Source organism: Leopardus geoffroyi, chromosome A1 (assembly GCF_018350155.1).
Source record: "Leopardus geoffroyi isolate Oge1 chromosome A1, O.geoffroyi_Oge1_pat1.0, whole genome shotgun sequence".
In the NCBI taxonomy this organism is placed as follows: domain Eukaryota; kingdom Metazoa; phylum Chordata; class Mammalia; order Carnivora; family Felidae; genus Leopardus; species Leopardus geoffroyi.
Window position 1 is genome coordinate 7,214,656 of NC_059326.1, and position 12,646 is coordinate 7,227,301.

At 47.3% G+C, this 12,646-nt stretch overlaps 3 protein-coding genes across 4 annotated transcripts in view; 2 read left to right on the forward strand and 1 right to left on the reverse strand.

The window, feature by feature from the left end:
• LNX2 (ligand of numb-protein X 2) overlaps positions 1 to 8,717 on the reverse strand; it is a 79,493-nt gene extending 70,776 nt beyond the window's left edge. For both annotated transcript variants that reach the window (XM_045464601.1, XM_045464523.1), the window contains exon 1: positions 8,628 to 8,717. The gene's annotated coding sequence lies outside the window, so the exon portion shown is untranslated. The remainder of the gene's footprint in view (positions 1 to 8,627) is intronic.
• Positions 8,718 to 10,204: 1,487 nt separating this feature from the next.
• LOC123591039 (DNA-directed RNA polymerases I and III subunit RPAC2) lies at positions 10,205 to 11,873 on the forward strand. The gene is made up of 2 exons (XM_045464818.1): positions 10,205 to 10,312; positions 11,293 to 11,873. Exons 1-2 carry the CDS (start codon positions 10,287 to 10,289, stop codon positions 11,666 to 11,668), a joined length of 402 nt encoding a protein of 133 aa, XP_045320774.1. The 5' UTR covers positions 10,205 to 10,286; the 3' UTR covers positions 11,669 to 11,873.
• The window catches only part of LOC123590973 (protein POLR1D-like), a 48,298-nt gene continuing 45,862 nt past the window's right edge, over positions 10,211 to 12,646 (forward strand). The window contains exon 1 of the mRNA XM_045464699.1: positions 10,211 to 10,312. Coding sequence (XP_045320655.1) covers positions 10,287 to 10,312 — 26 coding nt within the window. The 5' untranslated portion in view covers positions 10,211 to 10,286. The remainder of the gene's footprint in view (positions 10,313 to 12,646) is intronic.

Genomic DNA, 12,646 nt, shown 5'->3' on the forward strand with positions numbered 1-12,646 from the left:
TACCATAACCAAAAATTGATTCAGGTGGATTAAAGGCCTAAAATTATAAAGCCCCTCGAAGAAAACAGGAGGAAAGCTTCAGGACAGTGGATTCGGCACGGATTTCTTGAATACAACACCAAAATTATAGGCAACAAAAGCAAAAACGGACAAATGGGACACAGAATCACATTTGTCACATCAAAGGACACAATAATGAAGTGAAAAAGCAACCTAAAACAGGGGAAATATCTGCAAATAGCGTATCTGATAAGTGGCTAACACCCAGAATTATAAACAACTACTACAAATCAACCCAAATCAAACAGTCCAATTAAAAAATGGGCCAAGGACTTGAACAGACATTTCTCCAAAGATGAGCTACAAATGGCCAACAACATAATGAGCAGATGCTCAACGTCACTAATTATTGCTAATTACCAGAGAAATGCAAATCAAAACCACAATGAGTTGTCACTTCATGCCTGGTAGGATGGCTATAATCAAAAAAACAAAACAAAACAAAACAGAATAACAAGTGTTGGTGAGGATGTGGAGAAACTGGAACCCTTACATACTATTGGGGAGATGGTAAAATGGCACGGCCTCTATGGAAAACAGTATAGGAGTTCTAAAGAAATTAAAAATAGAATGACCTTATGATCCAGCCATCCCGCTTCTGGTATTTAAAGAATCAGATTCCTAAAGAATTGAGGGCAGGGTGTCAAAAAGATATTTGCACACCCATGTTCAATGCAGCGCTATTCACGACAGCCAAGAGATAGCAGCCAGCCAAATATCCATGAACAGAGGAAGGCACAATGTTATTAATACTGTACCATCTTAAAAAGAAGGAAATTCTGTCACATGCCGTAACACAGACGAACCTTCAGATCCTTACACTAAGTGAAATAAACCAGTCGCAGAAAGACAAATACTGTAGGATTCCACCTCTATGCGGTATCTAAAGTATCCAAATCCACAGAAACCAGGGGGGTCAGGGAAGGAGGAAACAGGGGCTGTTGTCTAGGGGGTATAGTTTTAGTTTTGCAAGATGGAAAAGTTCTAGACCTCTGTTGGTACAACAGTATGAATATACTTAACACTGCTGTAGTACTGTGCACTTGAAAATGGTTAAGGGGGCAAATCTTATGTTCCGTTATTTTTTGCCGCAAGAAAAACTGAAGCAGTATAAAACACTCTTGTTAAATTATTATTTTGATAAGATTCCTTTTACTCTAGCCCCTGAAAATTTAGGGTCTGCATTGAGATATGCTACTTACAAGGGTAAAATATAACCAGATTCCAAATACTTAATAGGAAAAGAAGTCAAATATCTTACTTTTACGTTGACCACATGTTAATACATCTTTTAAAATATTGTTTTAAATAAACTATAACATGAAACAACAAAAAATATTTTGTTATTCTTTTTTTTTTTAATGTTTATTTATTTTTGAGAGACAGAGACAGAGTGTGAACGGGGGAGGGGGAGGGGCAGAGAGAGAGACACACAGAATCTGAAGAGGCTCCAGGCTCCGAGCCGTCAGCACAGAGCCCGACGCGGGGCTTGAACTCACAAGCCGTGAGATCACGACCTGAGCCGAAGCCAGACGCTTAACCGACTGAGCCACCCGGGCGCCCCAAAATATTTTGTTATTCTGCAAGAAGAATAACTCGAGGGGGATGTCAGTGGAGCTCTGTTTTAAAGGTTTCAGACTAGAGCATATTTAAGCTGATATGGAAAAGCCGGCAGGGGGAAAGGGATTAAACACAGAAGGGAGTTAACCAAAGACAGCCTCTCCTGAGAAGGACTTTGAAGGATGGGATCAAGAACACGTGTGGAAAAGCTAGCCTCCCACAGATCTGAGACTTCCGTATATCAGCTGGGAAGGGGAAGGACAGAAACCTGAGAGATCAAACCAGATCGTTTACGAGGTGGCCAGACTACTTGCAGACCGTAGAAGAGGGGCTTGGACAAAAGGGTTGGTCAATGATGAAGGTCTGGAACAACCCCCAAGGGATGAAGAACGGAGTCCTTACTTAGGGCCAACAAGGCCTACGTGATCTGACCTTGCCTCCCTCCCTGGCCTCATCCCAGGCCTCTCTCTCCTAGCTCTCTCATCCGTCTTCTCGTCCTCCTTCAAAGGGCTGTCTGTCCACCTTTGACTGCTTCTTTTGAGGAGGGTTTACCTGTGTAACACCTACTCAGCCAGGTATCTGTTCAGAGACGAATTCCTCGGGGACCGTTTCCGGAACATCGAGCTCCCCAGAGCCTGGTTCCCCTCATTTTATCCCCAGACGACACCTTACAGCAGAGCTACCCGACAGAAACAGGGTGTGAGCCACACAGGTCATTTTAAATGTTCTTGTAGCCACATTAAAAAAAAAAGAAAGAAAAAAAGAACAAGTGAATGAATTATTTTTAATATTCTAGTTAACCCAATATACCCAGAATATTATCACCTTATCTCAACATGTAAGCCATATAAAAACTAGGGATATTTCACCTTAGGCGGAGGCTAAATCTTCAGAATCTGGTGTGTGCTTCACACAGCAAATCTCCATTTAGACTGGCCACACGTGCTAGTGACCACAGGATCGGACACCATAGCCCTACACTCTTCCTCCAAAGCGCTTAGCGTACTTTGTTACCGCAGCGAGTGCCATCACTTGATGAATGTGCATCTCCTCTGGAAGGTAAGCGACGAGGGAACATTCTCAGCTCAGTGTCAGAGAACTCAGTCGGTGCCAAATAAACACAACTGACTGGGGGGAGTGGGGGGAAGGGGTTGTCTGAGAGCCGGTCACCTGCATGGAGAGCCTGGCCTTTCATTGGTGTTACCAGAGCAACTCAGGGAGAGAAGGCAGAGTTAATGGAACTGGGACATGATCTGGCAGGCACGGCACAAAAACAAGTTCAAGAGAGGCAAAGGCGGCATTGGAAGCATATTCCAGGTGCTTAACAAGGGACTCCGAACTGGACAGAGAAGACCTCCAGGCCAACAGATGTTAATACAACGGGGTACGGGAGGTGGGGCGGAACGAAGAGGCTGGCAAGCGGTCTCTGCGAAGAGGAAGGACACTGTAGTATACAGTGTGGGTGTGAGAAAGCTGGAAGGAGAGGAGAGAAGCTGTGGTCAGAGAACAGGATATATACACTTAAGATTTCTAACGTGGCAAGTTTGGAATAATGTTAAAATACAGAAGTGAAGGTCACGGGCGTGGAGCGAAGGTACTAGAAGTCAAAGGTATCAGACACCCTGCTTGGGATGATTAGTAACTTGACTGAATGTCTTTTAAGATTTTAAGTTGTACAAGGGCAGAGATGATCTTCTGTGACCCATACAGCCCAGTGCTGATCACATCAAGCATGCTTATCTGAATACAGACGAAAGTCAAAGTTCAAACGTTAAAATCATGTGAAAGAAAAGTGGCAACGGTCACACAGCGAAGATAAATGTGAAGGACTCCAATTTATTTGCTCAATAATTATGTAGTTTGACTGAACAGTGTTAAGAACGCTGATGATCCACTAACTTTTTAGATTGGTAGCCAAACTCCCAATTTGGAGGTACAAGAGGGTGGCGGAAAGGATATAAATTATTTCCCAGACTTACTTTTGTCTATAAAACAAAGTAATAGCCAACTGAGCCTTTAGAAGCTTTATTGTAGCCACTTTATTGTAGTGACTTTATTTTACGTGAGATATAGGTCCTCATAACTTGGATATACACATTTTTTACGATGGTTCCTATTATACACTTGCCCTATTAGGGCAATTTGTTATTTTAAAAGAACTCTAAGAGGAAAAATTAAAACCTCATTTGTTTTACATATGGAAGTTGGTATGCTTTTTAAGCGGACACGTGATTGTTTATTGTATTTTACATATATTAAACAAATATATATACTACATATACACTTGTGTATATATTGCATATCGTTTTTACTTGCCTAGTGCCTATCTTCAGCATTTTTTTTTTCTCTTTCTTGTTTCTCCTACCCCAATTTTGAAAAAAAAATTTTTTTCCCACACATAACTTCTCCACTGAGGGATTCTGTTTGTCAGAAATAATAGTCCTAAATCTTGAGGCTGGAAAGATAAAGGTGTAAGCTATGCTTAAACCCTCTCTGCCCACAAGACTCTTATCTTTTCAGCTTTTCTAATTAAGACTTCCGGAGTTCTGCTAACAAACAAGAGAGGACAAAGTTATGACACAGCTATTTCGGCTCAACTCTGAACCAAGCAATAACCCTGCAAAAGTCTGTCCCTCCCTCCCACACTTCACAACTAATCAAAGTAAAATGTGAAAAAGGAAGGACTCATGTCAATAATTACAGCGGTAGGTACTAAAATCGCTGAATCAGAAGAGCCATACATTCTGTTAAGAGTTGCCCCATCTTCCCGTGGGTACATGAACCGCTTCAAGCTTCCTTGCTGGCTCAACTCCCTCTTTTGTTTTCCTTCTGACCAATGATTGTTCCAAAGGTTCAGAGAAATCTGTGAGCCAAGACATTTCAAAGCCAATGGATCCATTTCATTCATTCATGCATACATTACTGTTTATGATTCTGAGCGCTTAGGAACTGCTCAATAAGCAAGACAGACGGGATCCTTGCTCATCTGAAGCATACTTTCTAAAGAACAGAACCTACAACGCCTGCCTCTTTAAAAGCATACTAAGGGGCGCCTGGGTGGCGCAGTCGGTTAAGCGTCCGACTTCAGCCAGGTCACGATCTCGCGGCCCGTGGGTTCGAGCCCCGCGTCGGGCTCTGGGCTGATGGCTTAGAGCCTGGAGCCTGTTTCCGATTCTGTGTCTCCCTCTCTCTCTGCCCCTCCCCCGTTCATGCTCTGTCTCTCTCTGTCCCAAAAATAAATAAACGTTGAAAAAAAAAAAAAAAAAAAGCATACTAACTCGGTGACAATTATTGTGATGTATATCATGAGCACTTGCTTTTTAAAAAATTTCCCTCAATAAATTTTTGTTAGACTAATACACAAAACAGTCATTTCTTTGAATTCCAACCAGTGAAAAAACTTACATAATCACAGATTTTTTCTGCTGTTTTGCACTTTCTGAGGAAAAGAGGCATAGGAGAGGAAAACTAAAAGGGATTTTCTTTGTAAATTTCCCAGGCCCTGTAACAGGGTCATTTTAGGCCTAGCAAAATCTTCTACAACCATAATTCAACATTCAATATATACATATGTGTACATATACATGCATATGTAAAATACATGTGTGTGTATATACGTATATTTTGCAAGTCAAATTATACACGCACACACACACACATTTTTTTTTTCAATCAACACTGCTTCTTGAGTGGAACCTATGAAATGAGTCCTTTGATTCTTCTAGAAACCTTGTTGGATTTTGATATAGGAAGGTGGGCCTTGAATGAACTTTAGCCCCATAAACAAAGAAAAGTTAAAAGACACTGCATAATTAAAAAGATTTTAATTTGGCGGGGGGGGGGGGGGGGGGGGGAGGAGGGCGATTAGAAAAGAAAGAGGAGGGAGAGAAGGACACAGAGCCAACCAGAGTATAAGAGCCCGGAGTTCCACTGTGACTGTGGCCAAAATGCATTTTAAGAATAGAGAGATGCCTGGAGCGCCTGGGTGGCTCAGTGGGTTAAGCGTCTGACTTGACCTCTGGTCAAGATCTCGAGTTTAGTGAGTTTGAACCCCGTTCTGGGCTCCGTGCTGACAGTTCAGAGCCTGGAGCCTGCTTCGGATTGTGTCTGCCTCTCCCCAATTCGCTTGCTAGCTCTCTCTCTCTCTCTCACATACACACAAACTAAATAAACATTAAAATAATTAAAAAAAAAAAAAAAAAGGATAGAGATGCCTAATACACAGTATCCACACTCCTGGCGCTGCCATGTTATAAATGCCTCCCTTTTGCCCAAATCTTCCAAAAAGCTAACCACACCCACAAAGGATTTGTGTCAACTCTTCTTCCTTTCCATTCTTTCCTAGCTCCTGTCCAGCACATCTATCCAACATCTTCGTCACAGACATCCCAACCGTTCATCAGCACCTCACTGGACTGGCCGGAAACTAGCTATCTTCTCTTCCCCATTTCTACCAGCAGTTGCTTTTAACTGCTCCTTCTCATATCTCCCAACATTCCACAAGCTCATTCGTGTCGTCATCGCTAAAGGAACAACTAATATTTATTGAGCACTTGTAACATGCGAGGTAGTCTGCCAAGGGCATTACGTGCGTAATTTCATTGGATCCTCAAACGCTACTAGACAGGTACTGTGATCATTTCCTAAATGTTAGGAAACCAAAGCTCAGGATGGGAATTCTACAGGGTAAGCAATGGACTTCAACTCCTGCGCCGACTCCACGGCCAGCTTAACCAGTACACTCCAATGACTCAAGTCAAAAGACCTAGGAATCCTCTCTTATTAATCACATCTAGTCACTTACCTAATCCAACTAAATAAACCTCCTCAACACCATGATAGCTCTTCCTCCGCTCCACTGCCTTCAGAGTAACAGCTAGCTAGCATCTACCAAATCCTCACTACTGCCAAGCACTATTCTAAGTAATATACATGGTTTTTTTTTTTCCCCTTTTATCCCCCAAACCCTATGAAATGAAAAACCTAAAAAAGAAAGGGGTTACGGAGTGAGTGACAGAACCAGATTCAAACCCAGGCAATGCGAACCGAGAAGCCCTGAGCCCTTAACCCCCAGAGTGTAATGCTTCCCTCTCTGTCTCCCATCTGGACCCCCACCATCCTCCAGACTGCTGCAGATATCTTTCTGGAATACAAATGTTATCGACACGTTCTCCTACTTAAAATTAGCAGCTGTGTATCACTGAGGGGATCAAGTCCAACTTTCTTAATTTGGCCCATAGAACCCTTTATGTCTCTGTTGAAGTCAATTCAACAAGTGCTTGAGTGCCTACTGTAATCAAGGCAAAGTGCTGAGTCGTCTGAAAGGAATAATATACCAACCCCTGACTACTACCCCAGCCCCAAACGTTGCGTTCCTCAGCCAGAGACTCCCTGTGGATCTCATAAAGCAACACCCTACATGTTAGTCTCTTTGCCTGGAATGTACCAGGCAAAATTCCTCAGCAACGGGAAGCAGAAGTGCCTAGATGAGGCCTTCCCTAGCAAACCTCAGTCAGAAATGCTCCCTCTTGTCAGTCCCCACAGCACTGTGTTCAAAATATAGTGGAACAGGTGTGGATCGACTTCCAAATAAGACCGTGATCACCTTCAGGGAAAGAACTGACCCCTGCCATCAATGTCTAGCAGGCAGTAGGCACTCTATCATGTGCTGAACGAATAAAGAATGAAAATGTTCCAACTTGATGAGAAGAGAGGAACAAGACACCGAACTAGGAACCTTAATACACAAGGGGGCCAAGTTAAAAGTAGGGTTATTGTACTTCAGTTCTGATTTGGCCTACATTTTACCCCTCTGGGAAAACCCACATGTGGGACTTCAAGCTAAAGAGGCAAAACTTTTGTTTTCCAAGGCGCAACAAAGCTTTGACTGGCCAAAACAGATACTAGATCAAAGTCCATTTTCTAAAGGACTGTGAAGGTGGGAATCAAATCTGTCAAAAGAAAATAAATTGATCTACTGAGATCCAACTTCATCAGCCCTGCGTCACAGTAGGTGCAAGAAAAAAAAAAAAAAAAATCAAAACCTGTCCTGGGACGAAGGCCAATTGACAAATAAGTCCTACCGCTTGCAAGAACGTGAAATTCTTAAAGTGAAGGCAGTCCCCATAAACCGGAGTTCACAACTGTCTTCTCCTGCCACTGCTTTACGCTCAACTTCTGGTTTCTGTGATTTAAAGAGAAACATCTATACAGTGAAGCCCATGCCTGAGTGTACTGCAGCTCCTGGCAGATACGAACGTCTTGATTCCTGATGTTAATTGCAAACTGAAACATCACAAGAAACATTGCGTTCGTCAAAAGTCCTTCGTCTGAAACATATGGCATAAAGCTTTGAAAGCGAGTGATGTCTTTCCTGAACGGTGCTTTGTGTGCAACTGCTTCCACATCGAGATCCACATTTTGAAACTACCCCCTCGGAGACGTGTGATCTCCCACCCGCTCCAGCCTCAAGGGAAAGGTGAGAATTCGTAGGCAACAGGCTGGGACGGTGGGTATCTCTCCCTATTCCTTTCCCGGAGAACAAGATCCAACGCAAGGCAGTTAGTGCCACTCTCATTTACAGCGCGCACGCACACACACACACACACACACACACACACACACACACAGGAAATAAGAAACTCATGCCCACCTCTCCCCTCCTGAAAACAGCAAACGACGCGAGGATCAGCAACACTGCGGCCGGAACCACCAAACGCCAACAGCCGGGGGCCTCCCGCCTCTCCCAGGCGCCTGGCCGGCGGCGGGCGGCGGGCGCCCGGCGCAGGACAACCCGTCCCTTCCTCCCCGGACGAGCGCGGCCAGCCCCACAGCGGGTCCGGGTCCACGTCTCCCGCAGCCCGGGCGAGCCAGGAGCAGAGCCGCGGAGGTCGGCCGCCTCGCCCGGCGCGGCGCTGCCCCGCACCCCGCCGCCGCCCGCACCTGAGGCGGCTGCCCGGGACCCGCGACAGGGCGCGGGGCCAGGCGGGCAGGGCAAAGTTACTCACTGGGAAAGCGCGGCCGCCCGGGGCGCGCGCCGGCTCCTGACGCCGCAGCCCAGCGCCAGCTCCGCTCTCCGCGGCCCGCCGAGGGAGCCGGGAGCCAGTCGGCCTCCGCTACGCGGGGAACCGCCGCCGCCACGGCCGCCACCGCGGATTTCCTGGCAAGAAGCAAACTCTGGCCAAGACTTCACTTCTCAACCGCCCCTGCTGCCTTCCCGGGGGCGAGCGCCGGGGCCGAGCGGCCCAACCCGACACGCGCCTGAGCCAATGGGCGGCAGCGTAGGGCGGGGAGGAGGCGGGCCAGAGGGAAACTCCGCTTATCCCAGAGCTCGGGGGGCGGGCCAGGCCGGGGCCGTCACTCCCGGGTTAGAGTGAGCCCACTCCGCCCTCGCCGCTGGCCCTCCCCCCACCCGGTGTCGGCTGTCCCCGCCGCTCGCCTGATTCCCCCGCTGAAGACAAGCTCAAGAAGTGCCTCTGCGCTCACCGCGGACCGCCGCGAGGAGAGTGGAACAGCTGGGGGGAGGCAGTGAGCATCTAGGGGAATCGGGTTGGGGGCAGGAGAACAGGTGGCGCAGGAAAGCAGAAATATAGGTGTGTCGGGGGTGAGAGGACTCTGGGGTAAGGTGGTAGGGACAGGGGGGCTGACCGGGCCGAGAAAGGCGAGGGGAGTAGGAGATCGAAGAAGGGAGAAGGGTTTTTGGCGAAGAAGAACACCCGAGGAGAAGAGAGAGAGGAGAGGTACAAAGGAAAAAGGAGGGCGGGGAGCGAGTCTGGGTGGTGAAAGGTTGCCGAGGCGGAGTCAGGAGAGCACCTGGGAACAAAGGTAAGAGGGAGGTTCTGCAGGTGAAGGAGGTTGATGAAGCTAAAAGGGTAAAAGGAAAAGGAAGTGCAAAGCAAAGGAGGGCGTACGTATTCCAAGTGTAGGAAAGATCCTAAGAGAGAAAGGGCGGGGGCGGGGGGGAGAAGAGCAGTTTTCCTTCCAAACTCTCCTCTACGAACGCTTGTCCTTTGACCCATTTGAGGTGTGCAGCCGCAAGGTCCCGGATGACGCAAACTCAGACTTAAACCCATCCTATTCTGTTGTAAAATTCATCAAGGTGTATCGATCCACTATAGTTTAAACCTGTCATCCCACGAACACCACCCCCCTACCCCCTCCTGGCTTGGGGTCCCGCCAGGGAGTAACACGGGTGGAGCAGCAAATCTTAAAGGCCCGATTCCGCCCTAAGAAGGAAGGTGATTTGGGGGCCGACAGGTAAGGCCCCGCCCCCTTCGCCATCACCTGGGGTAAGGTGCCGAGGGCTGAACCCAAGCGCCCACGGGCGGTTCTCGGCCTCGAGAGGGGACAGGAGCCCGACCCCACCTCTCCCCGCTGGCTCAGCGGACAGACTAAGCTCCGGGAACTCCAGGTGAGCACCTCGGACCTCGCCACCGCCCTCCTCGCGCCGGGGGCGGGGCCTGTGGGCGGGGCCTCCGGGCGGAACGTACACGCCCCGCCCAGCGGCTGGGCAGTGCCGCGCCGCTGCGGCTCCTCCTCCCTCCTTCCGTCTTCGGCTCCTTCCGTCGGTCGTTCCTTCCTTCCTGCTCCGCCTGCACGTTTCGCGATATGGGTTAGAGCCTCCGATCCAGCAGCACCACCTGAGGATCCCGGAAGCCGCCCCCGCGATGGAAGAAGACCAGGAGTTGGAGAGGTAACGGCCGTGGAGGCGGGTGGGCAGTGGGGGGGGGGGGGGGTGGGAGGCGGGCGGGAGGAGCGGGCCGCGCCCTGCGCCCCGAGCGGGTGGCGGAGGGGCAGGTGGTCGGCCGGGGCCTCCGCCTCCACGGCCCGGCCAGACAGCGAGCGCCTGGCTGGGAGGACAGGGGAGGGGAGAGAAGTGGGCGCCTGAGCGGGGAGAGGGGGCCCCGACTGGGAAGAGAGGGGAAGACACATGGGTGTTTTGGAGTAGAAACGCTCAGTACCACTAGATGTCCTGGAGGGAGCACAAGTTGTGAGGCCGGACTTAAGTCCCCACATTGCCCCACCCCCAGTTAAAACAGCGAGAGTAAATAAAGCTAACGTTAGATCGCGCACCAGGCCACTGTTCTCCGAGTGCTGCTATTGGTGCGTTCAGTCAGGCCTAAGCCCCTGTAACTGCGGTCCAAATTACTCTGTGCGCTCAGTTCTCTTCCTCCCTCCTGCTTGATTTACATATCCCGGAATTTCCATTCTAGTTAATCTCCTGAAAATGGAAACCATAGTGGGGCCTGCACGATGGTAATCTACAGTCTGTTTTTAAAAAGATCTATGTTTTTCTACGCCTTTAAACATTTCTACGCCTTTTCATTCCCTAGCAGAGCCCACCCTGTTGTAATCTTATCCCTTTCTTATGACTGTGCCAAAAGAAGATTTTAACAAACATTTGTGTGTTAAGGGGACTCCCCTGTGGCCATGTGGACGGTCCGATGGGGTGGGGAAAAAAACCGGAGGCAGTAATTACATACTCACTGACAGACTATGTGGAGGCAGGAAAATAAGGGGCTAATCCTAACAGTTCTGTGTAATTGGAGTGCATTAGAGTATAATGTGTTGCCAGTGTGATACAGTAAATGCAAAAAAAAAAAAAAAAAAAAAAAAGCTAGTTGCAAAACCATATTCAGTATGATCTCATTTTTATAAAAAATATGTGTGTAGAAAAATATCTGGATTGAAGACCTCAATGGCTGAAGGCGAGAGGAAGACAGCCCTGGAAATGGTCCAGGCAGCTGGAACAGATAGACACTGTGTGACATTTGTATTGCACGAGGAGGACCATACCCTAGGAAATTCTCTTCGTTACATGATCATGAAGAACCCGGAAGTGGAATTTTGTGGTTACACTACAACCCATCCTTCAGAGAGCAAAATTAATTTACGCATTCAGACTCGAGGTACTCTTCCAGCTGTGGAGCCATTTCAGAGAGGCTTGAATGAGCTCATGAATGTCTGCCAGCATGTGCTTGACAAGTTTGAGGCCAGCATAAAGGAATATAAGGATCAAAAAGCAAGCAGAAAGGAGTCCACATTCTAGTCCCTTACGCACTATACAGGGAGGACTGCCCTCTAGGATCTTGTCTTCGTGATCTGGCAGAAAACCCAGAGATAGAAGTTTGTGATCACGACCCGATGTGTTCTTCAGCAAGGCGTGCTTCTAGCTCTTAACCCATGACAGCTGTTGGAATCCCCGCAAGAACCTTTGTATTCATCTAATAAATTCCCTCTTTCATTTAAACTAATTTGAGTGGTTTCTGTTGCTTCGTCTGGAAGATTGGCTCTTTCAGGGTTGTTTGTTTTTCTTTTAATTGAGTCAGCAGTGAAAGTAAGCTATGAGAAAATTACAGGCCTTGAAAGGACTTTGATCAAGGGAATTCAAAAGAATAGGCAATATGCATTCATGGCTGTGATTGGGGGAGAAGGAGAGATGCGATGGAGCCTGACCCCAGCTAGACTGTGATTGGTTTAAAAAAAAAAAAAAAAGGTGGAAATGGGAGGAGGGTTTAGCTTCTTGTTGGATACTTTTTAGTAACTCATGGGAGAATTGCATTCTTTGCTATGACTTAGGTCGGGCAAGGGTGGGGAATAATTTGAAAGAATTGTGAGAATTATGGTTTCACGGGAAGGTTAGGTAGGATCTAGCACCATCTTTGTGGCAGCATTTATAGGATAGATACCAGTTAATTGCTTTAATTTCAGGACACTAATAAAATATTTTGTCGGAAATGATCTAAGTAGGTCAAGAGAGTTTATATTATAAAAGGAGGAAACTGGAGTGACCAGATAACATTTTCAGTCCTTAGGTGGGTATCTAGGTATAGCCCAGGGTTACATTAAGGATGGGGAGAAGGAAATTCCATGTTGGGAAAATTAATTTTTTTTTAACTTAAAATATTAGCGAACTGCTTCTAAGCTGTCCTGTTAATCTCATCAACCTCGTCTCATACCTGTCCTACCCCACCTTGACTCTTCATTCACCCTAAATCTCTGTCAGCCTTTGAACCTGAGCACCCCA